This window comes from Phalangium opilio, unplaced genomic scaffold (assembly GCF_054372755.1).
Source record: "Phalangium opilio isolate 3A_F unplaced genomic scaffold, DU_Popi_V2 ptg000014l_1, whole genome shotgun sequence".
NCBI classification, from domain to species: Eukaryota; Metazoa; Arthropoda; class Arachnida; order Opiliones; family Phalangiidae; genus Phalangium; species Phalangium opilio.
Genome location: NW_028324149.1, coordinates 1,105,503 through 1,131,984, shown reverse-complemented (window position 1 = coordinate 1,131,984; position 26,482 = coordinate 1,105,503). Strand labels below are relative to the sequence as shown.

The following is a 26,482-nucleotide window of genomic DNA, read 5'->3' as shown; positions in this document are numbered from 1 at the left end:
AAAAACTACAATAAAACACAAAAACCACAAAAAAACGTACAGAAACTACAATAAAACGCACAAAAACTAAAATAAAACACAAAAACCACAATAAAACGCACAGAAACTGCAATAAAACACAAAAACCACAATAAAACGCACAGAAACTACAATAAAACACAAAAACCACAATAAAACGCACAGAAACTACAATAAAACGCACAAAAACTACAATAAAACACAAAAACCACAATAAAACGCACAAAAATCACAATAAAACGCACAGAAACTGCAATAAAACACAAAAACCACAATAAAACGCACAGAAACTACAATAAAACACACAGAAACTACAATAAAACACACAGAAACTACAATAAAACACACAAAAACTACAATAAAACACACAAAAACCACAATAAAACGCACAGAAACTACAATAAAACGCACAAAAACTACAATAAAACACAAAAACCACAATAAAACGCACAAAAGCCACAATAAAACGCACAGAAACTGCAATAAAACACAAAAACCACAATAAAACGCACAGAAACTACAATAAAACGCACAGAAACTACAATAAAACACACAAAAACCACAATAAAACGCACAGAAACTGCAATAAAACACAAAAACCACAATAAAACGCACAAAAACTACAATAAATCACAAAAACCACAATAAAACGCACAGAAACTACAATAAAACGCACAAAAACTACAATAAAACACAAAAACTACAATAAAACGTACAGAAACTGCAATAAAACGCACAGAAACTACATTAAAACACGATAAAACAGCATAGAACAGCATAAAACAGCATAAAACACAATAAAACAGCATAGAACAACATAAACCACGGTAAAACAGCATAAAAACACAATAAAACATCATAGACACACATTAAACAGCATAGAAACACAATAAAACAGCGAAAACATACAATAAAACAGCTTAAAACAGATTAAAACAGCTTAAAAACACATTAAAACAGCATAAACACAAATTAAACAGCTTAAAACAGAATAAAACAGCATAAAAACACAATAAAACAGCATAAACACACATTAAACAGCATAAAAACACAATAAAACACAATAAAACAGCATAAACACACATTAAACAGCATAAAAACACAATAAAACAGCATAGAACAACATAAACCACAATAAAACAATTAACAAACAAATAGAACAATAAGGTAACAAATAAAACAATAAACGAGCAAATAAGAGAATAATTGAATCCAAAAATCAGATAGATAAAAATTAATTATGTTAAATTGGACAAGAAAAATCTACATTCTTCACTAGAACTCTATAATCTACTTTTGAAAAGAGCTTAAGGTTATATTCAGCCCTCTCGATACCTTTTAGTATACCGTCACGTGATTACTGTCACGCGCTTATTTCAAAATCAAATTAAGTCTACTTTTTTACCTCTCCGAGTGACAAGGACTATATCTGAGCATAATTTTCTGTTATTCAACGAAGGCGACGAAGATAAGATACTCATTTTCGGAACTGATCGGATGGTTGGGAGAATCTGTTCTGCTCAACGCATATGCATGGATGGAACATTCAAAGCTTCACCTGCACTATTTTATCAACTCTTTACATTGCACTGTCTCGTTAAAAAAAAATATTACCTCAGCTATTTGTATTGCTACCAATGGTTTAATATATATATTCTATCTCATTGATTGCTACCAGATAAATCTCGCGAAACTTATGATCGTATGTTTCGCGCCATAGAAACAATCGCCGCAATCCGTGGTTTATCTTTCAGCCCTGCAGAATTCATATGGTGCCATGGTGACAACGCGGATGCAAGAACGAACAATGGTTGTGAAGGCACACATAACAAGTGGAACAAAGCGTTGAAGGTCCCTCATCCCGACATCTATGAACTCATACAGTTTATGAAAAGAAAAGAGGTCCATCAAGAAATTGAAATAGACTCTATGAGCCGTCTTCACTCTGTTAGACCACCTCTAAAAAAGTTTCGCGATCTTGAGAACAAACGGAACATTCTAAGAGAACAATTGGACACCGGCGCTAAAACACCCGAAGAGTTTTTGGAGGCAATAAAATATGGTTTTAATTTAGAATAGTAAAATGTATACGATACTTATTTTAATTTTGGGAGAAATAAATATTTGGGTTAAAAATCATTGGGAGAAATAATTTTGGGTAAACTGGGATTGGGATAAGTAGCGTTTGGGAGAACTATTTTGGGGGAAATGGGACTAAATCTTTCTCTTATGAAAAATGCATGTTTGAGCGGATTCGATAAACACCGAAAAAAGAGTGAATCCTAAACAGCGTACGTGTAGCTATAATTTATTTAATAATATTTTTATTTAATTTATAGACACACGTAAGGTTAAAACTGACACGCGAAACAGGAGGCCTGGAAATGTACCTTTGAAATAAATTGGGGGCAATTCTCTAACTCTTTAAGCGAGTTAACGCGAGTCTAAAGGGTTAATGCCACCTCGTGTGTTTTATGAGAGCGCGAGATAGGCTATTATTTATGTGTCATCAAGCCTTGAACGAAAAGTGACGGATGACTCGTGAATTCCGCTCGTGCTAATAAAAACAAGGTGGGCAAGTTAAAATTTCTTTTGAAAGACGATTTTTTTTTGGAGAGCTCGGATCGGATCACCTCAAATAAAAACGCTATTAACATTGATAACAAGATGACCCAAGGGCTGGGCCATTAATAGTAGCCACGATCTTTTCGGGACTGACCAATAAATTTGAACTAATTTGTTGTACGACTGTACGAGTAGTAGCGCTCTTTTTGCGTGATCGAGTGGGCTATGGTAAATTGTTAAGAAATTTCTTTTTGTCTCCCCAACTTTTTAGGCGGGAAAACCGGGACGGAAAGAAAAGAAGCGGGCATTAGTGTGGAGTTTGGATGATGGTATTGGTTGACAATTAAAGTAATTGTGGCGGCGTGTAGATTTTATGTCTATAATTTTATCCTAATAGAAATTAATCTCTTTACCCGTTGGCGTTTGAATATAGTTTAATTAATACCAGCCATTAATAATAATTCACCCTCTTTGAGACTTTGAGCCAGTCTACTCGGGGTAAGCCTTGGCTACCTTAAGAATTTTTAGTTTCGTTTATTTATTTGTTCCCAACCCCAGTTAGTTTAAAATATAGTTAAGCATTTAACGTCTTACAAAAAAACGTGAAATGGCTAAAGTACACGTATGTAATGTCGTTGTCTTGGATAATCCGTCGCTTTTCGTCAACCCATTCCAGTTTGAAATAACATTTGAATGCAACGAGGACCTGAAGGAAGGCAAGTCCTCATCGTTTACTACCTTTACAACGCGTTTTGGCCTAATAATTTGCGCTTGTAGATTTAGAATGGAAAATAATTTACGTTGGTTCCGCTGAAAGTGAAGAATACGACCAAATCTTGGACACTGTGTATGTTGGTCCAGTTCCGGAGGGGAGACACATGTTTGTATTTCAGGCTGACGCTCCTGATCCAACAAAAATTCCAGTACAAGATGCGGTAGGAGTCACGGTAGTTTTACTAACATGTTCGTACCGTGGAAAGGAATTCATTAGAGTTGGCTATTATGTCAATAACGAATACACTGATCCAGAGTTAAAGGAAAATCCTCCCGCAGTTCCGCAGTTTGATAAAGTAAAATGTTGCCAGCTTTTCCTTACAACTAGAGTTAATAACTTTTAACTATTACAGCTGCAGCGAAACATCCTGGCCACAAATCCTAGGGTTACTCGTTTCAAGATTGAATGGGATGATAATCCTTCAAACGAATTGACAGCCACTGCCTCAAACTGCGGTGGGATCGTTACCTCTTGCCAAAATGGTTATAATACTTCAAATCTCATGTCCAATGGTGAAGAGAGTCTTGAAAAAGGTCTAAAGCAAATGCAAGGCGTTATTAGAGACAATAGTAACCAAAGTATGGAGGTTGCTTAAATTGGATAGTTAAAATGTTTATTACCAGTTTTTAATGTTCAAGACTTTTAGTCATTAAAGTTTCAAACTGAAGAGTCAATTACTCTTTTTTTTTCTTACAGAGTAAATAATAACATTATGTAAATATATTTCATCCATTTATTGTAATAAAGTGTTTGCAGTTTTGTAATAAAATTGATTTTCATGGATATTTTTTATTTTTCTTCGTTTCCCTTACATTTTATACCCCCCCCCTTCCCTCCCTTAGAAACGTGCTTTCTTGTTCTTCCCGCCAGTCTGGGAAATAAGGATATTTTTTAAACTAGTCCTTGGGACCAGTGACCCCTCTAGTCTATTTATTTATTTTTATTTTATTTATTTATTTAGTTCAGTACAGGTAAGCCATTAGAGCTTGGTTAGTACAACCGAGAGAGATTAACGATTTAGTTATACAGAGATTAACGATTTAGTTATACATTAGTAAAAAAAGAAAAAAAAAACAAAAAGAGATAAGTAACAAAGTAAAAAAAAAAAAAAAATAAGTGACAAAGTAGAAAAAAAGATAAGTAACAAAGTAAAAAACGGTATGACTACAGGTCAATTTGGGGTATTATTGAAGTGAGCCGATAACTTAGCGCGAAATTTTGATTTATCTGAGATGGTAATAATAGATTCAGGGAGTGCGTTCCAATCTGAGATAACAGTGTGGGTGAAATGATGTTGGCGGATAGACGTCAGGGCGCGTGGTTTTGCAAGTTTAAGGGAGTGTCCACGGGTAGAGGGATACGGTGCAGGGTGGAAAAAAGTTTCAACGTTAAGTGCCAATTTGTTATTAAAGAAGTCATGAAGTAAACATAGGTTGTTAATTTTATGGCGGATAATGACGGGATCAATTTTAAGTTTTTCTAATCGAGAAGGGGCTGGGAGTTTATCTAATTTTTGAGTTAGTTTAGTAAATTTGTTTTGGGCTTTCTGTAGGGCAGTAATACCAAGGGAGGAAGATGGTGTCCAAATAGGGGAGGCATAGTCAAAAATAGGGAGGGCCAATGCATTATAGAGGGTTTTAATGAGGGCTGGGGAGCGGTTGTTAAAATTACGACGAATTAAGCCTGATAGGGAATAAATCCTTTTAGAGACTTTATTGGTGTGGGAGGTAAATTTAAGGGATGGGTCCATTGTAACACCCAGGTCAGATTCAGATAGGGTGGCACGGATAGGTTGACCGTAGAGACGATAAGTATACCGTGGGTTAGAGGATCCTAGGTGAAGTCCCCGAAATAATTAACTGGTCTCCGTACTGGTCCCAGGCTTTGTTCTCCTATAGATTTGCAATTAATAAACTGGAGTAACCCCCACTTCTTGAATTAAAAAACTAGTCCAAGCAATTAATAAACTGGTTTTGGACCAGAGGAAGTGTGCTATTTCCCAGACTGCTTCCCCTTGAAGTTCCCGCCATTATTCAAAATACAAAAATAAAATGGGCGCCAAAGGAGCGAGTGATTTTCTAGCTCTATTAAAAGCTTCGGAAAGTATTTTATTTGAAGTCTTAAAAATAGCTAAAGATGCCACTAAGCAAATTTCGAATAATTCGAGCTTCGTGCAAAGTTTAAAATGCAACAATAGCGCTAAAACAAACATAAATTTGGATAAAATAGTGGTGAGTCGTTAAGCCTTGGCTATATCATGCATGCTTCAGTTAACCTACTTTCACGATCCAAAAATTATTATATAACGTCCACGATAGCGCACTCGTAACCTTAGAAGGACCTTTAAATCTAATCGAAATTAAGTCCATTTTAAGGTTGCCAATGCGCCTTAACTCTTTACATCTGTCACCTTCAACTTACTGTATTTTTAAAACAGAAATTTGACGGAAAACCATCCATCCCGATAAATCAAGTCATCGAGAAAGCTGATATAGTTTTGAAAGGGTTACAAGCGTATAACAACGCCAAAAATATCACCCCAAACTCGTACATAGTGGGAACTAAACTACAGTCAAATTTGCAAGGATTGAGGGAAAAATTACCCTCCCAAGTTAGGGAGAAAGTTGAAAATATCCAAGCTCTAACCGATGAAATTAAAAAAAGAGTTGGAGGTATCGAGGAACCAGTCGAAATTGCTCCCAAATCTGTAGAAATTTCTCCCAAATCTGCAGAAATGTCCCCCAAATCTGCAGAAATGTCCCCCAAATCTGCAGAAATGTCCCCCAAATCTGCAGAAATGTCCCCCAAATCTGCAGAAATGTCCCCCAAATCTGCAGAAATGTCCCCCAAATCTGCAGAATATCAAATTAACTTGAATGAAGAGAAATTAGGTAAAACCGAAGCAACAAAACCTCTGAAGGAAAAGCCCAGAATCTCTTTACGTCCAGAGGCAAGGGAGAGAAGGGTTCCAGCATCCAGAATAGGCAGATTGGTTTCATTTTCTGGGTTGGCTGCTGGATTAGGGGTGGGAGCAATTGCTGAAGTAACGCGTCGAACTCTAGGAATTAAAGGCGATGTTGATAACTCTATTTCATCCGTAATTGGCGGCAGTCCATTTCTAACTCAAGCCAATGCTAATCGAATTGTGGATACATTATGTAGAGTTAGAGGAGCCGCTTTAAAATTAGGACAAATGCTAAGCATTCAGGGTACACTTAAAAACCAAAAGTATATAGAAATAAAAACAAAAAGTACACTTGCTGGCGCCGTGTATTATGAGAATCTCTAACTCCGACCCCCCACCCCCCTAAGCGTATGATTACCTTCCCGACCGACCCTGGCACAGGGAACAAGCCGTAAATAGGCTTATAAAGTAGCGGATGCTAGCTCTAGTACCAAAAACTAACGTTTGGATCGCCATGTGCATCATGTACTACTTTCTATGACGACAAGAAGCTCTTCCCTGATTGGTTAGTTCGTCTAGGGGGTTGAGAGGAGGGAATTGTTAATAGAGTGTACTTTTTGTTTTTATATCCATATACTTTTGTGAAAACTAAGAGAAATTAATTAGGCCTAATTAATTTTAACGTCAAACCTAGACAACTCCCTTTTAAATCCTCAATTACAAGCTGTTTTTGAGAGAGTTCGTCAATCGGCTGATATTATGCCCGCTTGGCAAATGGAACAAGTACTAACTGAGGAATTAGGAAGTGATTGGCAAAGTAAAATGGCCGAATTTGAAATGAAACCTTTTGCCGCCGCTTCCATTGGTCAAGTTCATAGAGCAACGTTACACGATGGGAGATTAGTAGCCGTTAAACTGCAATACCCTGGCGTTGCTAAAGGAATTGATAGCGATATTAATAACTTAATGGGAATATTAAAAATATGGGATATATTGCCAAAGGGTATTTAAAATAGTTTAATTATAGTTTGACCACCGGCGCGATAATTAATTTAATCTACATTATTTTAGGAATGTTTGTTGAAAATTTGGCAGTTGTTGCTAGAAGGGAATTAAATTGGGAAGTTGATTATCTTAGGGAAGCGGAGTGTAGTGTAAAATATAAGTTAGTTAATTTAATTTAATTTAATTATTTTAATTGTTAAAGCAAACCTAAATTATTCGTGTCGTTAGGAAACTCGTGGCTAATTATCCCGAATTCAGCATCCCTGATGTAATTCCTGAATTGAGTACAGCTAGAATTATCACGACAGAATTGGTTGGAGGGGTTCCTGTTGATCAAATTACAGATTGTGATCAAGAAACTAGAAATAGGGTTCGAAATTTCAAATTATATTTCAAAATGATTGAATTTAACTTAATTAATCAACTTAATTATTTTAATTCATAGATTTGCAAATCTCTTTTGAACTTATGTTTGCTAGAACTTTTTGAGTTTAATTATATGCAAACGGATCCTAATTGGTCGAATTTCTTATATGATAAAGAGAAGGATAAAGTAATTACGCGAAATCTGAGGGAAATAGGCATGCGCGCTGACTGTGGAACGACTCGGGTTGGGTGGGACGCCACAAAATGGGGGAGAAATAGTCGGACTCTATTGTAATTGGTCAAGGAGGCTACAGATGAACCAATTACAATTGAGTCCGACTATTTCTCCCCCATTTTGTTGTGGCTCTCCCTACCTGGGCCATTCCGCACTCAGCGCGCCTATTTGAACCCAAATTAATTAATTAATTAATTGAATAATCTTTCTAGATTAATCTCTTGGATTTTGGAGCTTGTCGAGAATATTCTAAAGAATTTATCGACCAATACTTACTGATAATTAAAGGCGCAGTTGAAAAAGACAGAGAGATGGTTTTAAAATACTCTCAAAATTTGGGATTTCTCTCTGGTTACGAGTCAAAGGTGATGGAAGAAGCGCACGTAACCGCAGTTATGACATTGGGGGAACCATTTCGTTCCGATAAACCATTTGATTTTGGTCGTCAAGAAACAACCAAGGAGATTCATAAATTAATCCCAATTATGCTTCAACATCGTTTAACTCCGCCCCCGGAAGAGAGTTATTCCTTGCATAGAAAATTGGGTGGAATATTCTTACTCTGCTCAAAATTAAACGCTAAATTTAGTTGCAAGAAAATGTTTGAGGAAATAATGTCCAAAGCTTATTAATTAGTTTTCTAAGTAGATTAAATTATTAATTAGGTTTAATTAAAGTGAAATAAATTCATGGATAAATAAATTAAATATATTATAAGGATGTGAGTGAACTTTCAATTATTTCGAATCATTTGTCATCATGAGGGAAAGCAAAAGTGGATGATAGGAAAAGTATGAAAATGGCCAAAAGTCGCGAGTCATCAGAGTTTCGCCGTAGTTGACCGTTTTATTGGCGTAGCTATACTGGGCCTGTTCACTCCCTTAAAATAGGTCTTGTGTTAATTTGCGGTTACGCGGTTACCGTCGTCTGCTATTGTGTAATCTCGGTAATTTAGCTATAGCGCGAGCAGCTTGCATAGTGATGCGCGTGATCGAGTGGGCTATGGTTAAACCAAGGAGCATAAATGTTTGAACTACTTTCAGTCGCGAGTTTGCAAGTCCATCAGTCACTAGTAAACTAAATAGTTATTGGCGAAACTTTGATGTCTGCGTTTTTTAACACAGGCTCTATGGCCATTGTCATACTTTCCCTCTCATCCACATTTGGGGAAAGCAATGAAATGCAATCAAGACAACACTTTTTATTCGTTCATCAACACGAGTATTTTATTACTCAAAAACGACTAGATTACATAAAGCTTAGTTTATAATCATGAAAAACTCGCCTAACACTCGGTAGTTAGTACTGTTTACCGCCTAAATGATGGGATATACACTCAACCACAAACTTTCATTTGGGCAAAAGGAAGACAAAGACAGTAGACTAATTTTAGGCCAAACACGGAAGCTTAAATTCAAATATTTTGAATCAAAATGTATGGAAACTCCCAACCAACCAATATTTCCTTGGTGGTGGTTGTTGTTGTTGTTGTTTAAGAACACGGATTAATACTTTCAGGAAATCTTATATCCTTACACCCAAAACCGCTTCCCCTGACAGGAACTCGAAAAATACGGCCACTAGGCATACATACGCATAATTTATACCATGTATTAGTAACACCACTATTTTTCTTTGCAATTGGTAGTTTATCAACTGATAATTTGACTCCTTTGTGTCCGTCCAAGATAATACTGTGATTCTAATAATTAAAATAAATTGATTAGATTAATTAATTAATTAATACACTTTAGTTTGGTTCGTGTTTTCTTACAACACTTTTGAGATAAACGTCAACACCAGCGGTTATCGAAATTTCTTTCCCATCCATGAATAATCCTTCATTCCCTTTTAAAATTGTTTGATACGGAGATGAAATGTCCAAATTTTCATTTGAAGGGCTTGATATCTTTATCGCAATGTATAGAGTTAATTCCATCGTTGTTGTTATAGTTTTAGTTAACTATTTACCCTTGAAACGTAGGCCTCTTTGACACTGAGGTTAGGAACTCCGGATGGTAATTTAAAATCATCATATTTTGTTGAAAATATATTCTCTCCCGTTGTTGGGCTTCGAACTCTGAATTCATCCACATTGCTAATGACAGTTGATTCTGAACTGACTTCAATTGTGGCGCTACGTTTGCGAGCGTCATCAACTCCGGCTTTCATGATAACCTATAAAACATTTATTTATTTACAAATCCGTACTAACTTACTTGAAAATATTTCAAAGTCATACGGATTGTCCTTCTCCGGTAATGACCATATTTTGATCGGCAAATCCTCCTATTGTGCCAGTATGCGCGATAACAACACCCAGGTCCGCTTCGTTAAGGAATCTTAATAGTTGTCCCGGTCGTATAAATTCCATGCTTTCCATACCGTAACCGATTCTCAATACGGATAACAATAGTATGGTCACCTGGAAGCCCATTGAAGGATGTTACGTTATTAAGCCTAAGTCGTCTTCCATATTCTTACCCACCCCAAGATTCGCGAGAGCCACAGCGAAAAGAAATATAACCAAGCCATAAAACATCACTCCTTTTCGTCCTCTAAGGCCAGTTTTTAGCGTGTAATTTTCATTAATCGGAGTGTAATTATAAACTGGGTTTTGTTGTGGGAGAAATGCCCTATGACCAAGGCCTACATTACCCTTAAAATTAAATAACTCCATCATGATTACCATAATAGCGTATTCATAAAACATAAAGGTAAATACTATTACTTACCTCACTCGATGCCGCCATTTTTTATTAAATTATCTTTCTTTATAATCAGACTTCAATTAATATTTAATTCATACCGTTTGAATTTCTCTGGCTCGATCTGTCACTTGTAAGACCATGGAGGGAGTATTACAGGACTGGAAAGTTAGAGGAGTTTCAAGCAGGCTGGGAAATAAGGATATTTTTTAAACTAGTCCTTGGGACCAGTGACCCCTCTAGTCCCCGAAATAATTAACTGGTCTCCGGACTGGTCCCAGCCTTTGTTCTCCAATAGATTTGCAATTAATAAACTGGTCCCGAGGACCAGTAACCCCCACTTTTTGAATTAAAAAACTAGTCCAAGCAATTAATAAACTGGTTTTGGACCAGAGGAAGTGTGCTATTTCCCAGCCTGGTTTCAAGTAGCTGCTAGTCCTTCATCACTTGTATTATTGGTCTGTAGCCCACTCGATCACGCTGGCTGTTCGCGCTCAAGGGGTGCTCGATCGAGTTTCGGAATTTTCAAATTTTCGCGGGCGGTTGGTCTGACGTCACCGAGAGACCCCCGAGGGGGAAGAATGTTTGTTTTTGCTTGTCAAGGCCATTGATTATACGAATAGGGAAGCAATTTCAAAGTTTTCAAACTATTTTCATCCCATTTTTTGTTATTTTTACGTGCAAAATGTTCGAGGGAAGAGTTTTTATTACATTATTTTCAATAATATTGTTGAATTTAGGAGGCTGAACGCCGAATAATTGACCATGGTGTTTTTGACTTTTTTGCTATTGCCAAGGCCCAAGGGTATTTGATTATTCAAATTTAAGGATATTTAGTTATTTTTTCTTTTAGGGCTTTAAAATATGAGAGAGAAGTGTTTTTTTTTCTGTTTATCGTTGAATAATTTTCAATTATATTCCCCATCCATTGTAGTACTGAACTTTACAACCCCAATGGCTAAACTTTGCAAATTTAAGGTAAAGAATGGATAATTGGATATTGAAATTGAATGCACAAACTACAATAGTTTACATGTTTCAGAATTTGAAACAAACCAATTTAAAGCAATGTAAATTATTGTGGTTAATTATTGCAATATATTTTGTCTACATAGCGAGATTACGTTGGATATATTCAAGAAAACTGATGTAATTCTGGAATAAACACAAACATTCGTTGCTAATAAACACTTTTTTTTATTAAATATGAATCTTTAACATAACAGATGAAAGTTAGTCTGACTTGTAGAATCATTTCTAGGAACATTTTTTTATTAAATAATAAATATGAATCTTTAACGTAACAGATGAAAGGTAGTCTGACTTGTAGAATCATTTCTAGGAACATATGTTTATTAAATAATAAATATGAATCTTTAGCATAACAGATGAAAGGTAGTTTGACTTGGAGAATTATTTCTAGGAACATAAGTTAATCTTTTATTAGATTTATTGTTTTATTATTTGATATGATAATGCTTATCACAGAATTTAAAGGGCAATATGGCTTGGAGCCTAGTTTCTCGAAAACGGAAACAAGTAAATTTAAAAGATTCTTATTTCATATCACAGTTTTAAAAGGCAAAAGTTAATGGTATTTTAAGAAGCATTTCAAATAAGATAGGCTAAACTCTTAAGCGGGTGAAACTAATGAATTATCTTGTTCATTTTTTTGGCCTTTTTCCGACCACTGTCACCATTTTCAGCATCTGTTTTTTTGACATTATTAAGGAATTTTATTCTAATGAATACTCTTAACTTCACAAAAGATTGTACTAATTCCTTGGGTAATGAAGAACTTTGCAAAATTAAATCACTGATATTTTTGACTAGATTTGGCTCGTTTGAAAGGGAAAACTGTGGTAGATAAGATCTAAAAACTGATTCGAATGTATTAACAGTTGCTAAAAATGAAGAGGATGGGATTGCTAAGCCTCCGTAAGATAAAAAATTTGCCCAAGATGGCAACTCATAACTATGGTCCGAGAGTGTTTTAGTTTCAGTTAAGTTCAAATCAGGAAACTTTTTGTTATGCTTTTTCGCTAGCCAACCCGCGCAAAGCTCAATACCATTTTCCTCCAACTTTGAAAAATCACTCTCGTCCAATTCATTAGTATTCTTAATAGTTTTTGATGAGTCACTATTTGCTAAATATGTTTTATTGTCATCAATCAAACTATTAAGATCTGCAGCTGTGCTGCAATCTGGATTAATAGGTTCTATTGAGGCTTTTTTAAAGGCACTAGCTAAAACATATTCTCCTTCCTGAAAAGATGGAGAATTTACAATATCACTAGAAAGATACTCAGATTGGCTTAAATCAGACGTATTGCTATTTTGGTGACATACACCAGGATTTTTTCCCAGTATAATCATTCTAATTCGGTATATTGAATTAAGAGGCGTTGGGTGATCATTTAAGCCTCCTCTAGTACGAACCTGAGAGAAAAAATTCTCGAGGCAGTCTTGATTTAAACGATGAGTTAAGATATATTTATAGCCAAATTTATTTTTAAGGTCAAAATATAAGTCTTTAAGAGACTTAATAGAGATCAGCAACCCTTTTTGAAAAATTTGTAGGCATTTCGTTCCTTTACACCTCATGTCATCTATTAGATTAGACATTTCATTTAATGCCTCTAACTGCTCTGTTAAATGAACACCAAACGCACATTTAATTTTAACAGGATCATTTTCAGTGTAGGAATTGAAAATTTGAAACCACGCATTGACCTTTTCTATGAATTTGGATAGATTTTGGTAGTCTTCAAGATTTTCATCTGAAGAATGACTTTGTTTTTTGGAAATGTAAATTGAATATAATGCTTTTGAAACATTGTTAGATAACAGCTGAGCAGCTAGTTTTACATTTTGCCTTGTTGGCCCTCGGCATTCCAAATGAATTGCTCTTAGTTTGTGACACATTTTAAGTTCGTTAAAGTCTAATTTTAGTAATTCGTCTAAAGGTTTTCTATTTACATCAACATCCCCATCTTCCAGAATAAATCCCTTGTCCAAAAGCCAGTTTCGAATTAATTTTAGTGCATGGGGTGCATCTGCGAAGCAGTAAATTAATTGTTCACTAACACTAGGATGATAAAACCAATTTCTGTTAATATTTACTCCAAGTTCACGCCACAACCCCATGTTCCCTCCACCCATGTCACAAACTGTTGATACAACAAGATATCCAGCTTCGTGAAGCTTGGTGATAATTTCTAACAGTAAGGTTTTTGTCATTTTTTGGTCAAAGCCAATGTATATTGGTTGTTTCCAATTTCCATACAGCCCTCGGACCATAGCCACTTGCATTTGTTCATGTTTGCCCACTACCTGGTCTGCTTTAACATCATACTCATATTGACTTTGAACTTTCATTTCATCAAATGTCAAAACTGCAAGTTTCTCACGCGTGGGTTTTACACTACCAGTAACTTTCATCAAATTTAAAACATCTGTCAATATACCTTGTCTTAAATTTAGTTTAGAGGCGTAAGCTCTCAAGGTAGATAGACCTGGTAGGGGAATATGAAGGTCCTTTTTCAAAAATACGTAGGCTCGTTTGCTAAAATAGCGCAGGGTGAATGCATTTTTTAAATCCTCAGAACCCCAATTAACCCTTTTTTTCCCCAAAAGTCTCTTTATCTGACTATCTGAAAACACCACCCGCAAAATATCAGCTAATTTTGAATTATACTTTGCTTTTTTGTTTTTCTTGGTTTTTAAGGCTTTGAGGTCTTTAAGAGCTCTTTTAGAAACAAGGGTTTGCATTGAAAGTTGTACTTTCAAGTCTCGAATTACTGTGTCTTTTTGCTTACGTTGCTTAATTACTCGACTACGACTCTTTTCTAAAAAGCTTATTCTAGCCTTTAAGTTCTTGATTAGATTAATATTTTCACTGGGTATTTCTACAAGATTTCTTGGTGTATCTTCTTGGATTGGGGAAATTTCAACATCCACAGCATTTTGGTTGTTAACCATTTCTGGCATTTCATTACCTTCTGATGCAACAGACGTTGATGCTATGATATCTTGGGCAGTTTTTCTTCTGTTTCTTCTACATAACCTTGCCTCTCTGTCACACAGAGAAGCAGTTTTTCCAGTGTTACATTGTAATAAGTTTTCAGTTGGCACTGCATTGAACTTTAACACTTTGCGTTCAGGAAGCCCTAAAAGTTCCGCTTGCATATCACGTTCAAAATTATCATCTTTGAAGTGTTTGGAACAGATTCGACTAGTCGATGGATTCCATTTCCCAACCCTTCTACATTTGTTGACCCAAATTTTTCTAAGCCCAGGTTCTTTAGGAAAAGAATAATAACGAATATTGGCTGTAGACTTATTATTTTTGGTTTTAAGCAGACTATTGTTACACACGGCAACTGCACATCTTGTTCCCGGCATTATTTACCAATTTACACCTTCCCTAAATAGAAAATAATTATAATCTATTAAATTACAACCGTATAGAGAAAGTTCTGACAGAAATTATCATAATGGCACAACTTCTTAAAGTTCTTCAACAGAAATTATTACCAATTTATCTACTTTTGTTATTACCCAAACGCCAAACGTCCAAAACCATACCCAAAGTCTTTACCATAAGCCTTGCCCATTGCGCTACTTTTAACTTTAAATTTATAAGAACTCAACGGATGTAACGTTTAAAAACCTAATTAAGATAATCTACAGATCAATTTCAAGAGTTAAAAACTTACAATTCAATAAAATTGGCACTCTATCTTTACTCTAAATCCAATCAACCAGCCATCACAAATTCAAAATCATCGAGCCGTTTGTTTTTTGGGTCTCTCAGTGACGTCAAAACTAACAGCCAATGAACAATCTTTAAAAAAGATAAGCTTTTGACCTTGATTGAGCAAACCTATTATAGCGATTTTATACTTTACTAACCTTGGTTCGCGCTATGTTTAGAAATCCTAGAGTACCGAAGATACTGGACTCTCGCTCAGGCTAGGAAATAAGACAGGTTTACAGGTCAAAAACCAGTTTATTAATAGCTTGGACCACTTTTTTATTCAAAACGTGAGGGTCACTGGTCCCAATGACTAGTTTATTAATTCCTACTTTTATTAAAAATTGATATGGGGACCTCTTTAATTATTTTCATTTTAACATAAATTTCGACTCCATGAGTCCAGTTGTGTATACAACCCTAAGCCGAGAGAGATTTTTTTAGAAGAGAACGACCACAAGTAATGGGACCAGTAGAAAAATAAATAGGGGAAGGGTCACTGGTCCCGGGACCAGTTTCATATTTAAGACATCAGGGGTACGTTCAGTAACCCTCTTTGATGGCAGCGCTTACTAAGCGATGCCAGATTTTCACTACTGTACGCTTTTTCGCGTTTCCGGTTTTGACGTCATGATGCTCAGCGCTTGCTCATCAGAAAAACCATGTAATCGATATGGTTTTTTTGATGGCGTGACGTAGCGCTTGACTGTTGTAGGCGCGGGATTTAAAAATTACATTCCAATAATGCTATTCCAACAGTAATTGTATTCGTTTTCTTTACAAAACTACTTCTACCATTCAAATGGACATAATTTTCTTAAACAATTTCATTATTTGCGAGTTCATTAATAGTGGACAAAACCATTTGCGCTTCGTAACGTTTTGAGGGCCAGTAAGACATTTCCCCAACCCCATTTTCGAAAACAGCGCTAACTTCAAAATGTGACTTTTCCGTTCAACAACCTTTTATGTCACTGTGACGTCTCGAGCCCATCAACCAAACATCAAGAAAACAGCGATTTCTTTGAGATTTTCGTTACTGAACGTACCCCAGGGGTCACTGGTCCGGAGGACTAGTTCAGAAATAAACCTTATTTCCAAGCCTGCTCTCGCTGGCTGTTCGCGCTGTGGAGTAATATATGTTTAGAAATCCTAGAGTACCGAAGATACTGGAGTGGAAGGTTAGCCACGAGAAAACAAAACACGGTCCACAAACTATTTAGTATGATAGAATTTAATATAGGAGACATTTAAGTTCCTAGTTAAGTACACACTCAGCGAGCAAAATTATAAAGCAGATATTTACCAGTTTTTTTAACTTTTAGCTTGAAGATTTCTCTATTAAAGTTTATCCGTGGTAGAGCACCGACAAAAAATATTTATGTAATTTTCGTTTTTCTAATATAAGGAACAGTTCAATTTTAATTTTAATAAACAAGTATAGGATATGTTTAAAATGCACCAATATGATGCGCTTTATCATTGCTTCAACTGTCCTTTCCCTAACTAATCATATCGGCATAACTAGAGAGTAGAAATCGTGTATCAGGTAAACGTGAGTAAACGGAATGATAATAAATTGGGAAAGGGCGTACCATACCGGCAGAGCAAGAGTAACTCTGAAGCGAGTAACAGAGTCTGCGCCGATGTCCTCATCATTTTCTCTCGATCGTGGACGCCTAGTGGCGTTGGCGTTGCCTCTTCAGCTTCCTTCCAAGTTTACCACTCTCCTCCGGGCCAAAATCCTCTCAGAGTCAGAGGCTTTCGAGCTGGAGTACCGAGCGGAAGTAGAAAACGCGGCCTCCGCGCCGCCATAGCTCAGGAGAGCGGCTTATTTCTTTAGACACAGTTTGCGCAACCCCTTCGGACCAGAGTGACCACACTTCAGGCCCCAGAGGTTCACGGTAAGAGATTTTTTGTCACCTTCATGCCATCCCGGGTCATCTAACCTACAGCGCGTGACAGCTCACGCAGTTTTCTCCTTTTCTTTCGGTATTTTTGGCGCCCTTTTCAAAATCGCGGTCATTCTCCCGCGAGTGCATGAATTCTACAGCTCCTTCGGTATCAGTCTGAGATAGCGACGTTATACGTCAGACTTTTCAAAGGACACGACTTAAGCGCAAATCCCCTTTCGTATTCGCCAGTTTGGGTTGGAGAGTGATAAACTTGTCGACTTATGGACGAAGCCGGACACACATTTGTTCCCGTCAATTTTATGGCCGAAATAAACCTCGCGATAGAGAAACCGGCACGATCATTTGACATTTTCAAAAGCTTAGAGCCATATTCGAGATACGACGGTTACGTTTGCTTTCGGATTAGAGCAGGGATTAGTATTCCGACCTGACAATCAGGATATGGGCATAATGGTAGTGACTACCGCTACAGGCATGCTTAGGAGATACGTTCTGAGAAACGCGTCACATGACCTAAATTCTTGGATGGGAAATCCTTTGAAACTTATATTGTCACTGCAAAATTACATTTCAATAAATGTTAATAGCGTGAAGTTACTACCAGTTTGACCGAAATACAGTTAAAGGAATGTACAATCTGTTATGTAGAGGCGGAGTCTATATCAAGCTTATCTTCCATCAAATAGAGCTCTTAGCATTATCAGAGCATATTGGGAATTGCCATCAACATTTCCTTTGAATCTATTCGCCGAGTCGTAAAACTACTACTTCAAAATATACGCCCCTACATAACAGATTTCGCAACCCTTTAAGCCTATTTTTAAATTTAAGTTTCTATCTTTAACCGTCATCCGCTAATAATGTGGTTCGAATCCAATTGATACTCGCTTCCCAAAGTATTATAATGATCCCTTTCCCGGTTTCCTACCAACCTAATGAAAATGGGATCCTGTCCTTAACACGCAGGGCCACGGAGTAACTAAGGTTGGTTGATTAGGAGCATCAAGATTGTTCGCCTTTAATCCAGAATTGTCAAATTTTCAATAAAGAAAGAGGCAGAATGTACAGTACTTAAGTCTTGTAGATGAGAGGAACGTTGGGGATTATAGGGCGCATATTTAATTTCGAACTGTTCTTGACAGTTAATTAAGGTTGTCTTGATGGAGCAAACTCGCCTTTGCGAACCATCGTTCCATACCCATCCTTCTCTCTTCGACCTCTTTCGTCCTTTAGGCCATATAGAAGCGCGCTTCTCCATCTCTAGAGTCGACCCGAGATCTCGATCCTCTTTCCCCCCCCCCTCCTCACGCCCTCGTTTACCTTTAAAAGGGATTGTGACCTTCGCTTTCCTTTGGAGTATTTCGTTAGCGTATGGCTCGGTTCACCTCCGAGTGCAAACCGTCGAAAGATAATCCCTTTTGAGACCACCTCCGAGTCTTTGGCGGAAAGAGTAACTTGGGGCATAAAAATATATAAAGGAAACATACGAGAAGATGTAAAAAGAGTGAAAGAAAATCTTTACTTCGGAGTGGGTTAAGAAATCGCGTGTTTCAGGTGTCTATATTAAGTCAGAGACGAGGGGCTTATCACTCTCAGATTCCCTGGACCCCGATTACGGGTGACGGATTAAAGAGTGACTCTCCCCTCGCGTAAAACAAATTACGCCAACCAAAATCAGACCATAAATAATGAATATAGGTAATATTCCAAACTTGTAAATTTTCTATTTTACAACCATATCCGGGAGGTTTCAGTAAATTCCAAACACAGAATAAATTTGCAATTTTAATTGTGCTAGAATCTCAGTGTTTCCAATATACACGAGTCAAACCTCTTAGTTTTTAGCCCCAGAGCGATGTTACGGTGTAAAATGATAAACTTCATACTCTCACATTCCTATCCTCTGGAATAATTTAGGGTCGCGGATAACCGCTAAGTTTTGATTTCCCACGTGACCTTTATCCCAGTCGCTGGAGCCCGAACATTTTCCACTCTTAAAATATCATTGGGGATTAAGTTTTAAAATTCAGTCTTCATTTTCTATCATTTATCTTCCAGAGCAAGGACTCCTTTGTAGCATTTGAATCTCTTCTCGACAATATATTAGAAACAGGGTTTTAGTACCAGATGCAAATCCAACCATTTTCTCCTTCCACGATTGCATTGCATAGAGGGTTTTCCGTCCGGTACCACAGTTCGGGATCGAACCCGGGACGCGGAAGCGCCAACCATTTCTCCACCCCATCTAGTGTTGCCATCTTGAAAAATCGTGCTCGAAAAATGGGTCAAACAACGCCACTTCGTTTCATACTAACATAACATCTGATTTTCCTATTTTATCAAGTATATTTGAGCACATGTCCATTATATATCATCCTACGCGTTCTATTCTCTAAACAGCCTTTTCAAATATTGATAAAGCCAAAATTGAGCGACCCCCCCTCCCCCTATATTTCTATTGTAGAATTGTCCCAATCTCTAATTGCATTTTGGCCCCAAAACCCAACGTTTTGACAATTTGAGAACGGAAGCTTAAAGCCGGCACCCTTTTCAAACCCATAAATAAGATAGTAACAATATAATACCTACGCGCAAAAGCTAAACAATTGAAATAAATTATCTTTACTAATTTAGAATTATAGCTACATTTAATAAAATATGTTTAGATGGAAATATCGCCTACAGGCTGAAACTACCCTATGTATTTTGCCATAGCCCCTGTAGAAATGTTTCACCCGCGATACACCAATGTTCAGAGAAAACACCGCTAACAGGAGCATATAGTCTCTAAATATTCCTTATAATAATTTTGAAAGTTAATCAATTATAAAACTAATTAAGCACTCGGTAAACAATAACTCCCTCTTGTACGACGCATTCAAAAATAAATAAATAATTTAGAAAATGCAATGATTCCGTGTCACAGACACAGACGGTGGATGACACTGTCCTAACCGAATTTAATTTACTGAGAATAAAGGATATTCAAATTTAAAAAAAAAACCAGGTTCTTAAGAGTTGCCAAACGCGCGACCAACCTCCTTCTCTAAAATTAAAATTGGAGAAGTTTCTGAAAGTTTTCTCGGCGAATAGAGGAGGACTTCAGAATCTACTTTTATTATTCTTATAACAATTTCTTAAGTTATAATTTAATTTCGAAAGGCGAAAGAGTACAGTATATATATATGAGAAGAAGATGGGTATGGTATGAAATATGGTATTTAAAGGGATGGTAAAATGTTATTTTATCATTATTTAGTGGAAATTGTATTTGAAAAGGTAAAGTTGTATTTTATTATATACAGGGTGTTCTGGTAGGACTGAAGTACAGTGGATTTTGGGCTGAAAATGTATTTCTGTGATGGTTTCAAGTTACGATTAAATTTAAATAAGAAACTGAAAGACAATGCTAATTAAATTATGGGATCATCTGTAAAACATTACAATTATAACTTGTTTAGGGTGTCTGTATATTTCTATTCAATGTCATTTTTCCCGATTACTTTTACTTCTATGAGGTTTAATAATGGTGTATCATTCCGCGTGGCCTTTACACAATATACTTCAACTTCTCCTTTTTAATATTTTGTTTCTTAGCTTATGATATTTAATAACAAAGGCTTAGGCGCTAAAATTTCGCGAATGAAAGTGTTAGAATGTAGGTTTCTCCGGGAACGCGCTTACTTAAAATTTCAACGTGGCAAAAGACTGATATAAGAGACGTATAAGGGTCACCGTAGCCTTTGATTGTGGTTTGAAGTATCGCTGAAACGCGGTATAACTTAGTTTTGAAAAGAAGCGAAAGGTTTGGGAAAGAATATAACAGAGGAAACTGGCATTCTTTAAAAATGTTTTTGGCATTTTTAAAGCCCGTGAATATTGTCAGCCAAAAATGTTGCGTCTTCGAAGAAAGGTCTTTTCTAATAGCGCCAACTGCACCAAGGTAAAACGGCGTAACTGGTCTCTTTTCAAATTTATAGTGTTATGTTGTAAGCCTTCCAACAACAAGAAAAAAATCTCCATGTTGTGATGTACTGAAAATAATGGTAGTCCAACTTTGAAAGCGTTCCCAACCAACTTTACTTGGTAAAGCAATAATTCTCCGCTTTCGACGTGAACCAACTATTCTTAATTCCCTTTATGCGCAGGGGTTTCCTTTTGAAAGAAACCTCTCTATTGAATTTGAACTTACGATATTTTTAACCTTAAATTTCGGTTAGAGTTTGGACTTCTAGACTTATGTAGTACTTCCTTCTATAGCCCAGTATAAAATCACTGAGACAGATATATTCTAGCTAGGTGGAATTGAAGAGAGAGAGAGTACACGTTAGCGCGGTAGTGGTGTATTCCAGGGAGCAGCCCGCAATTTTGATGCAAAGATAGTGTGCCAGGGCAAAGGAGCGAAATCGCTGCGGGTCAAATGAAAGCGACACGCTGATAATGCCCGAAATATAGCTGACGCGTTGCTGTCCAATCGATACCTCGCCTACTACCCTAGTATCTTGGAGTATTAAAATAGGGAGAAGTAATTCCAAATTAAGTTGAAAACGACTTAAACATTGGAATTAGTTTATAGTTTTGTATCGCTTCTGGATTAAGTCTATAGATATTCAGCGAACGCCAGCAAATTCGGTAACCGAAAAATCCATTTTTAATTTGTCCATAAAAGGACAAATCCTATCTTGTTCTAAACTTACCCACAACTAGAACATTCGTATACCTAGAGGCAATATTGCTGGATTGCAGGAAGAAAGAGATAGAGAGTAATGACGATACCTCTTCCATCGTTACTCGCGAATCTATTACCTCTATGCCCCTGAACGGACTCTTATGGAAGTCGTACTAAACATATTTTTGGCCATTCACCTCTTTCTTTTCATCGAAGTTCTCGTTTCCGTACAAGTATCGGATCGTTGACTACAACTATACCTAATATATTCGTTTAGAAGAGTAAGCGTAAATCATGTACTTAACACGAATCTATAGATACTTTAGTGTACTCCATCCAAGCGAGGATGGTAAACACCTGAGAAATATGCCATGTAAGCGATCCTTAACATTGAGATGATTGTATATCAACAGACTGTACTATCAAATGCAAATAGAAATAACGGAAAATGAGGTAGTAAGTGGAGCGTAGGTTTCGTATGATTCGTGTTATCATGACCTGCTAGCCTTTTTCTCTCAGAAACAGTCAGAAATTTGAACCACTTTTATAAATAGTTTCGCTAAGCTTCTAGAACAAACACAGGATGATATAACTTATAACCAAACCATTTTTAGTTAGTGTAACATTCTTTTAAAGGAATATGGCGGTCTGAGGAGTCTCGAAAAATGCCTGGAAGGGTAAAAAGTTTTGAAAAGTGTAAGCGTTAGTCTATAGTAGTTGCGTGAAAACACTGTCTGATTTCTTTTAGAAGAGCCAACCCGTTAGGTTCCTTATTTCTAGATCATTGTTTTAAAACACTTTTTACTCGAGCCACTCGCAAACCGAGGAGGAACTTTGGGATTCTTTTCATATAGAACGAGAAAGAGGTCTTCCCTCGCATTAATCAATCTCGTTCCCATAACATTTCCTGACCAAAAAAACAAGAGGGTTTAACTCTATTAATTGTTTCGAATTCCAAAAAGCCCGAAACGCAAAATTAGTTCTCCTTTAAGTCATCAGTCAGTACTTGCTAGATAGATTAGTCAAATTCTCAGACTCTTCGAATTCCTTACTAAATTAATGATGTATTTTAATTGATTACGTGTAGGTAATTTGTCAATGTAATTAGAATTGTTGAGCTAATAGCTACGGTGTAATTAATTTCAGAATGTTTCTATATTATTTTAATCCATTTGTTCTGGTACATCCCTTAGAATACTCGGTTCACCAAGATGTTAGGTGGTTAGAAGCTTTAGACCAATAACACCGAAGTAAACGACATCCACTTCAACAATAATAATCTCATAACTCATGACAAAACCCCATTTTTTTGGGGGCGTAACTAAAAATTGGGAAGAAAGAATCTTACATAATGAAAAAGAACGTAAAGTAAAAATCTTTTTCTTTTGATTTCTTTTCTCGGGACAAGAAGGAGAACATGTCTTTGCCTCTCTCATCGGAGTGCTCCGAGACCAAAAAGTTAAAGAACACGACAGTTACTACAGAATTTACCAAGTTCAACCGGGAAGACACTCAGAAAACCACCACCCAACTCTCCACCAAAACGGAAAAATAATCGACAATTCGCGAAGAACCTCCATTATTTGGTAACATCCCTTTCCATCAGCTTTGTGGAAACGGTGGGACGTCATGACAACTGGGACGTTAACATCGTCTTGTCCCTCTAATGGTCAAGGATTTTGGCCCGCACCACGCGAATTGAACCAAAGAACCACCGAAACTACATCGTTTCTATAAGCCTTGGCCACTAAAAAAATAAATAACAAATAATAAAAGACTTTTCGACTTACGGAACTTTCGGTTTTTGTGTTGTACCGCTTCCCGAGTCATATCATATCATATGGGAGGATTCATTTCGTCACTGTAGACTCGAGGTCCGGTCCGTGGTTTGAATGGTCATCTTTCTTCAGTGACCGGACATTGCTTCCAGAAATTGTAAGAACGTCGTTACTAAGGCATGTTATCGGACACTGGCTATTATCGCATTCCGGGCTGGTCACGTCTCTGGCTGACCATTGTCCTGGCTGTAGTCCAAGGTAAGAGACATTTTTTTACCCATAAAATCATTAGAAAGTCACAAAAAATTACAAAAGCTATAAAAAATAAAACATTACGTTTAAATAAGTAAAATCCCAGCTTCGCGTCTGTTATAAAGTTTTCTTTTAAGATTTCAATCCAATATTTTTTTGCATATATCAAAATTGAAAATTGCGATTTTTTTTACCTTAACTTTGGGAGTTACATTTTCGGTACACACTTATATATAATATAGTTTTACCTCGAAGGCGCGGTTTTTCTTATTTTAGAATACGCGCGCAAGCTAGGCTACACTTCGATTTGATGGTAGAATCGACGGACGCTAGTTTTTTATATCCACGAAAAAAACGTCCTGAAAAAAAAAAATGTATCCAAAAGTAAAGAAATACGAAAAACGTGTGTAGGTTTACTGGAAGATGACTATGCATCATAGATATGGAAAATATATAGTAATATAAGCCTACCTAAATTTACAGCTGCATCCATACCCTTGTATCAAAGGGGCTCAAAAAGAATTCCCCGTTTCACTCTAAATAATTTCCCTATTCATTTTGAGTTTGAAATTTCTCTATATTTCTGGTACATATCTATGGTACGGCCAGTACGAAAAAAGCTGGGAACGATATTTTTCCAATCTCGTTTCGATCGAAGTAGGCCGTCGTTATGAAAGTCGAGAGAGAGAGAGAGAGAGAGAGTTACCAGTAGTAGGTGGGAAGAACTGAGTTTGGTTGCAGAATGGTTAGAAGAAGGAGGGGCTAGGCCTAAGAGAGACTTCGGGAGCTGCTGGGCTGGAGTGGCGCCCTTACAAATTGCAGCCGGCTTCTTCAATAAGTTTCTTCTTGCCCAGGGTTGTGGTGAAAACCCAAATATAGTTCCCTAGCTTCTAGATCGACGAATGAAACGGGATAGAAGGGTAAAGAACACCACCAGCCAGTTTCAGTTTGAAGATAAACCAAGCAAGGATCAGTGTTAGATTTCCAGAGAAGTGGGCAGGATCTATTTCCAGTTCAGGCAAGATACCCTTTTCAAAGTCGGTGAAGTTGTATTTGACAAGCTTGTTTTCTTATGAGAGAACATCCAGTATGTTAATTTCAAAGACGTTAGATAAAGCTAAAAATAAAAGGACTTGGGTGCACTGGTAACATTAAAGCCTTATCTATCGTCTTTGCATCGAAATACCATCCAGATGTTCCATCTTAACCCCAAATCAAGCGGACTCTCCCTTTTTAAAAATGGTCTATTATACTTTAGCACGTGACTTATCTCGAAAAGATCTATTGGTCTATTTTTTTACGTTCGCTCACTTCTCTCAATTGCAACATAACGACTGGCCTAGATATTAAGAGGAGATACAAGAGGAGGGGGTGACTGGGTTGTAGAGACGGACGACCCGGCCAAATCCACTCTCGCAGTTTCCGGCGCGTTGCTTGGCAACCAAATCACTTTTCTATTACATTCCGGCGAGATCTATAGCCACTAAAGTCCACACACCAAAAGCTGCCGGAGGAAATTTTTATCTTTTTTTATTTTTTATTCTCCCTTACCATCCTCCAAGCCCAGCCAGGGATGCTCTTGGCAATTCCACCTAGATTCGTTTAAAAAGGGTAAAGTTGCGGAAGAAAGGGGACCAAGGGGGGAAGAAATAAGAGAAAATCTCGCGAATCCAGCCAATCGACTAATGCCGATGTATTTTTGGATACCTCACCCCCCTTCGTCCAATCCCTTATATGCAAACCCACCCCGCTTCACTGTTTGTTTGCTTCCTGGAATGCCGCTCGAATACTTAAAGAAACCATATACTGGAATTGGAAATTGAATTTTGAAAAACCCCCTATACCAATGGAATTAATAATGAGAAACACAGGTTACAAGTATAGTGTTGTCTTTTCACTTGAGTGGTTTGAAAAAATGCTTCGAGGCTCGGAAAATTTTTGTATTTTTAATTTTTGAATATTACTTAAATATTAATGACGATGTTCGTGCAATCAGTTTAATTTATTGGAGACTGCGTGTCAGCTGGTACTATCGTCGTCCAGTAGATCTTTAACCCCAACGTCGTCTGCTTCTCAGATAAACCCTAACTTAATTGCTGACATAGACCTCATAGTCCGATGTTGATTATAAATACTGAACCATAATCCCTCGCGAGACATTTCGCGAGTGTAAAAACTCGAGGGGAACTTACAGGAGCATACGTTTCTCAAACCTGGTTATAAAAAATAATTTCAATCGCTTTGAAATCAAAATGTATGAAAAACTAGTGTGGTTAAAACGTTTAAAAATAGATTTCCAGCAAAGCGTTATACGTGAAAGACTTTGAGCACTCTATCCGATAAAACCTAGGTATCTAGGTTCAAAGGCGTGAAACACGGCTTTAGGGTGGTAAAGTCAACAATCCAAAAAGTTTATCTAACTATATCTTATCGGCGTAACGTTTCCGACAGGTTTCAGATGGTTTTAGATTTTAAGTAACAAATAAGGCATACTCTTTCTTTATCCACTCTTGATAATACTTTGATAGTATTTT

At 36.9% G+C, this 26,482-nt stretch overlaps 4 protein-coding genes and 2 long non-coding RNA genes across 11 annotated transcripts in view; 4 read left to right on the top strand and 2 right to left on the bottom strand.

The window, feature by feature from the left end:
• The first annotated feature begins 2,854 nt into the window (after positions 1 to 2,854).
• asf1 (histone chaperone asf1) lies at positions 2,855 to 4,141 on the top strand. Of its 3 annotated transcripts, XM_089865124.1 has the most exons (5): positions 2,855 to 2,931; positions 3,017 to 3,081; positions 3,142 to 3,299; positions 3,361 to 3,653; positions 3,711 to 4,141. In XM_089865124.1, the coding sequence occupies exons 3-5, from the start codon at positions 3,191 to 3,193 to the stop codon at positions 3,951 to 3,953; spliced, it is 645 nt and encodes a 214-aa protein (XP_089721250.1). In that variant the 5' UTR covers positions 2,855 to 2,931; positions 3,017 to 3,081; positions 3,142 to 3,190; the 3' UTR covers positions 3,954 to 4,141. The 3 variants fall into 3 exon arrangements, with proteins under 3 accessions (XP_089721250.1, XP_089721248.1, XP_089721249.1); XM_089865122.1 differs by having other exon boundaries at positions 2,855 to 3,081; XM_089865123.1 differs by having other exon boundaries at positions 2,864 to 2,931; positions 3,017 to 3,299.
• A 1,268-nt stretch (positions 4,142 to 5,409) lies between these two features.
• Coq8 (ubiquinone biosynthesis protein COQ8, mitochondrial) lies at positions 5,410 to 8,589 on the top strand. The gene is made up of 7 exons (XM_089865120.1): positions 5,410 to 5,589; positions 5,796 to 6,567; positions 6,958 to 7,266; positions 7,335 to 7,428; positions 7,497 to 7,638; positions 7,714 to 7,821; positions 8,082 to 8,589. The coding sequence occupies exons 1-7, from the start codon at positions 5,410 to 5,412 to the stop codon at positions 8,499 to 8,501; spliced, it is 2,025 nt and encodes a 674-aa protein (XP_089721246.1). The 3' UTR covers positions 8,502 to 8,589.
• Positions 8,590 to 9,067: 478 nt separating this feature from the next.
• Scgbeta (sarcoglycan beta) lies at positions 9,068 to 10,997 on the bottom strand. The gene is made up of 6 exons (XM_089865121.1): positions 10,605 to 10,997; positions 10,358 to 10,528; positions 10,112 to 10,294; positions 9,841 to 10,047; positions 9,644 to 9,778; positions 9,068 to 9,571 (listed from the first exon to the last, which is right to left on the bottom strand). Exons 1-6 carry the CDS (start codon positions 10,620 to 10,622, stop codon positions 9,362 to 9,364), a joined length of 924 nt encoding a protein of 307 aa, XP_089721247.1. The 5' UTR covers positions 10,623 to 10,997; the 3' UTR covers positions 9,068 to 9,361.
• A 71-nt stretch (positions 10,998 to 11,068) lies between these two features.
• LOC149704980 (uncharacterized) lies at positions 11,069 to 11,782 on the top strand. The gene is made up of 2 exons (XR_016381476.1): positions 11,069 to 11,555; positions 11,620 to 11,782. It is a non-coding gene; the product is annotated as an uncharacterized LOC149704980 (long non-coding RNA).
• A 3,786-nt stretch (positions 11,783 to 15,568) lies between these two features.
• Positions 15,569 to 17,096, bottom strand: LOC149704979 (uncharacterized). 2 transcript variants are annotated; one of them, XR_016381478.1, is made up of 3 exons: positions 16,929 to 17,096; positions 16,640 to 16,857; positions 15,569 to 16,548 (listed from the first exon to the last, which is right to left on the bottom strand). It is a non-coding gene; the product is annotated as an uncharacterized LOC149704979 (long non-coding RNA). The 2 variants fall into 2 exon arrangements; XR_016381477.1 differs by having other exon boundaries at positions 16,640 to 17,096.
• Positions 17,097 to 23,813: 6,717 nt separating this feature from the next.
• The window catches only part of LOC149704978 (cell adhesion molecule Dscam1-like), a 75,384-nt gene continuing 72,715 nt past the window's right edge, over positions 23,814 to 26,482 (top strand). For all 3 annotated transcript variants that reach the window (XM_089865119.1, XM_089865118.1, XM_089865117.1), the window contains exon 1: positions 23,814 to 23,954. In XM_089865119.1, the coding sequence (XP_089721245.1) occupies positions 23,876 to 23,954 (79 nt within the window). In that variant the 5' untranslated portion in view covers positions 23,814 to 23,875. The remainder of the gene's footprint in view (positions 23,955 to 26,482) is intronic.

Bases quoted from the DNA above. Each gene is read 5' to 3' on its own strand.
- asf1 (XM_089865124.1), top strand. From the start codon at position 3,191: ATGGCTAAAGTACACGTATGTAATGTCGTTGTCTTGGATAATCCGTCG. The intron at 3,300-3,360 runs GCAAGTCCTCAT...TTGCGCTTGTAG, and splicing joins CAACGAGGACCTGAAGGAAG to ATTTAGAATGGAAAATAATT. The intron at 3,654-3,710 runs GTAAAATGTTGC...TAACTATTACAG, and splicing joins CAGTTCCGCAGTTTGATAAA to CTGCAGCGAAACATCCTGGC.
- Coq8 (XM_089865120.1), top strand. From the start codon at position 5,410: ATGGGCGCCAAAGGAGCGAGTGATTTTCTAGCTCTATTAAAAGCTTCG. The intron at 7,639-7,713 runs GTTCGAAATTTC...TTTAATTCATAG, and splicing joins ATCAAGAAACTAGAAATAGG to ATTTGCAAATCTCTTTTGAA. The intron at 7,822-8,081 runs GTAATTACGCGA...TAATCTTTCTAG, and splicing joins ATGATAAAGAGAAGGATAAA to ATTAATCTCTTGGATTTTGG.
- Scgbeta (XM_089865121.1), bottom strand. The intron at 10,048-10,111 runs GTATGACTTTGA...AATGTTTTATAG, and splicing joins TTACCGGAGAAGGACAATCC to GTTATCATGAAAGCCGGAGT. The intron at 9,572-9,643 runs GTAAGAAAACAC...TTTAATTATTAG, and splicing joins ACGTTTATCTCAAAAGTGTT to AATCACAGTATTATCTTGGA.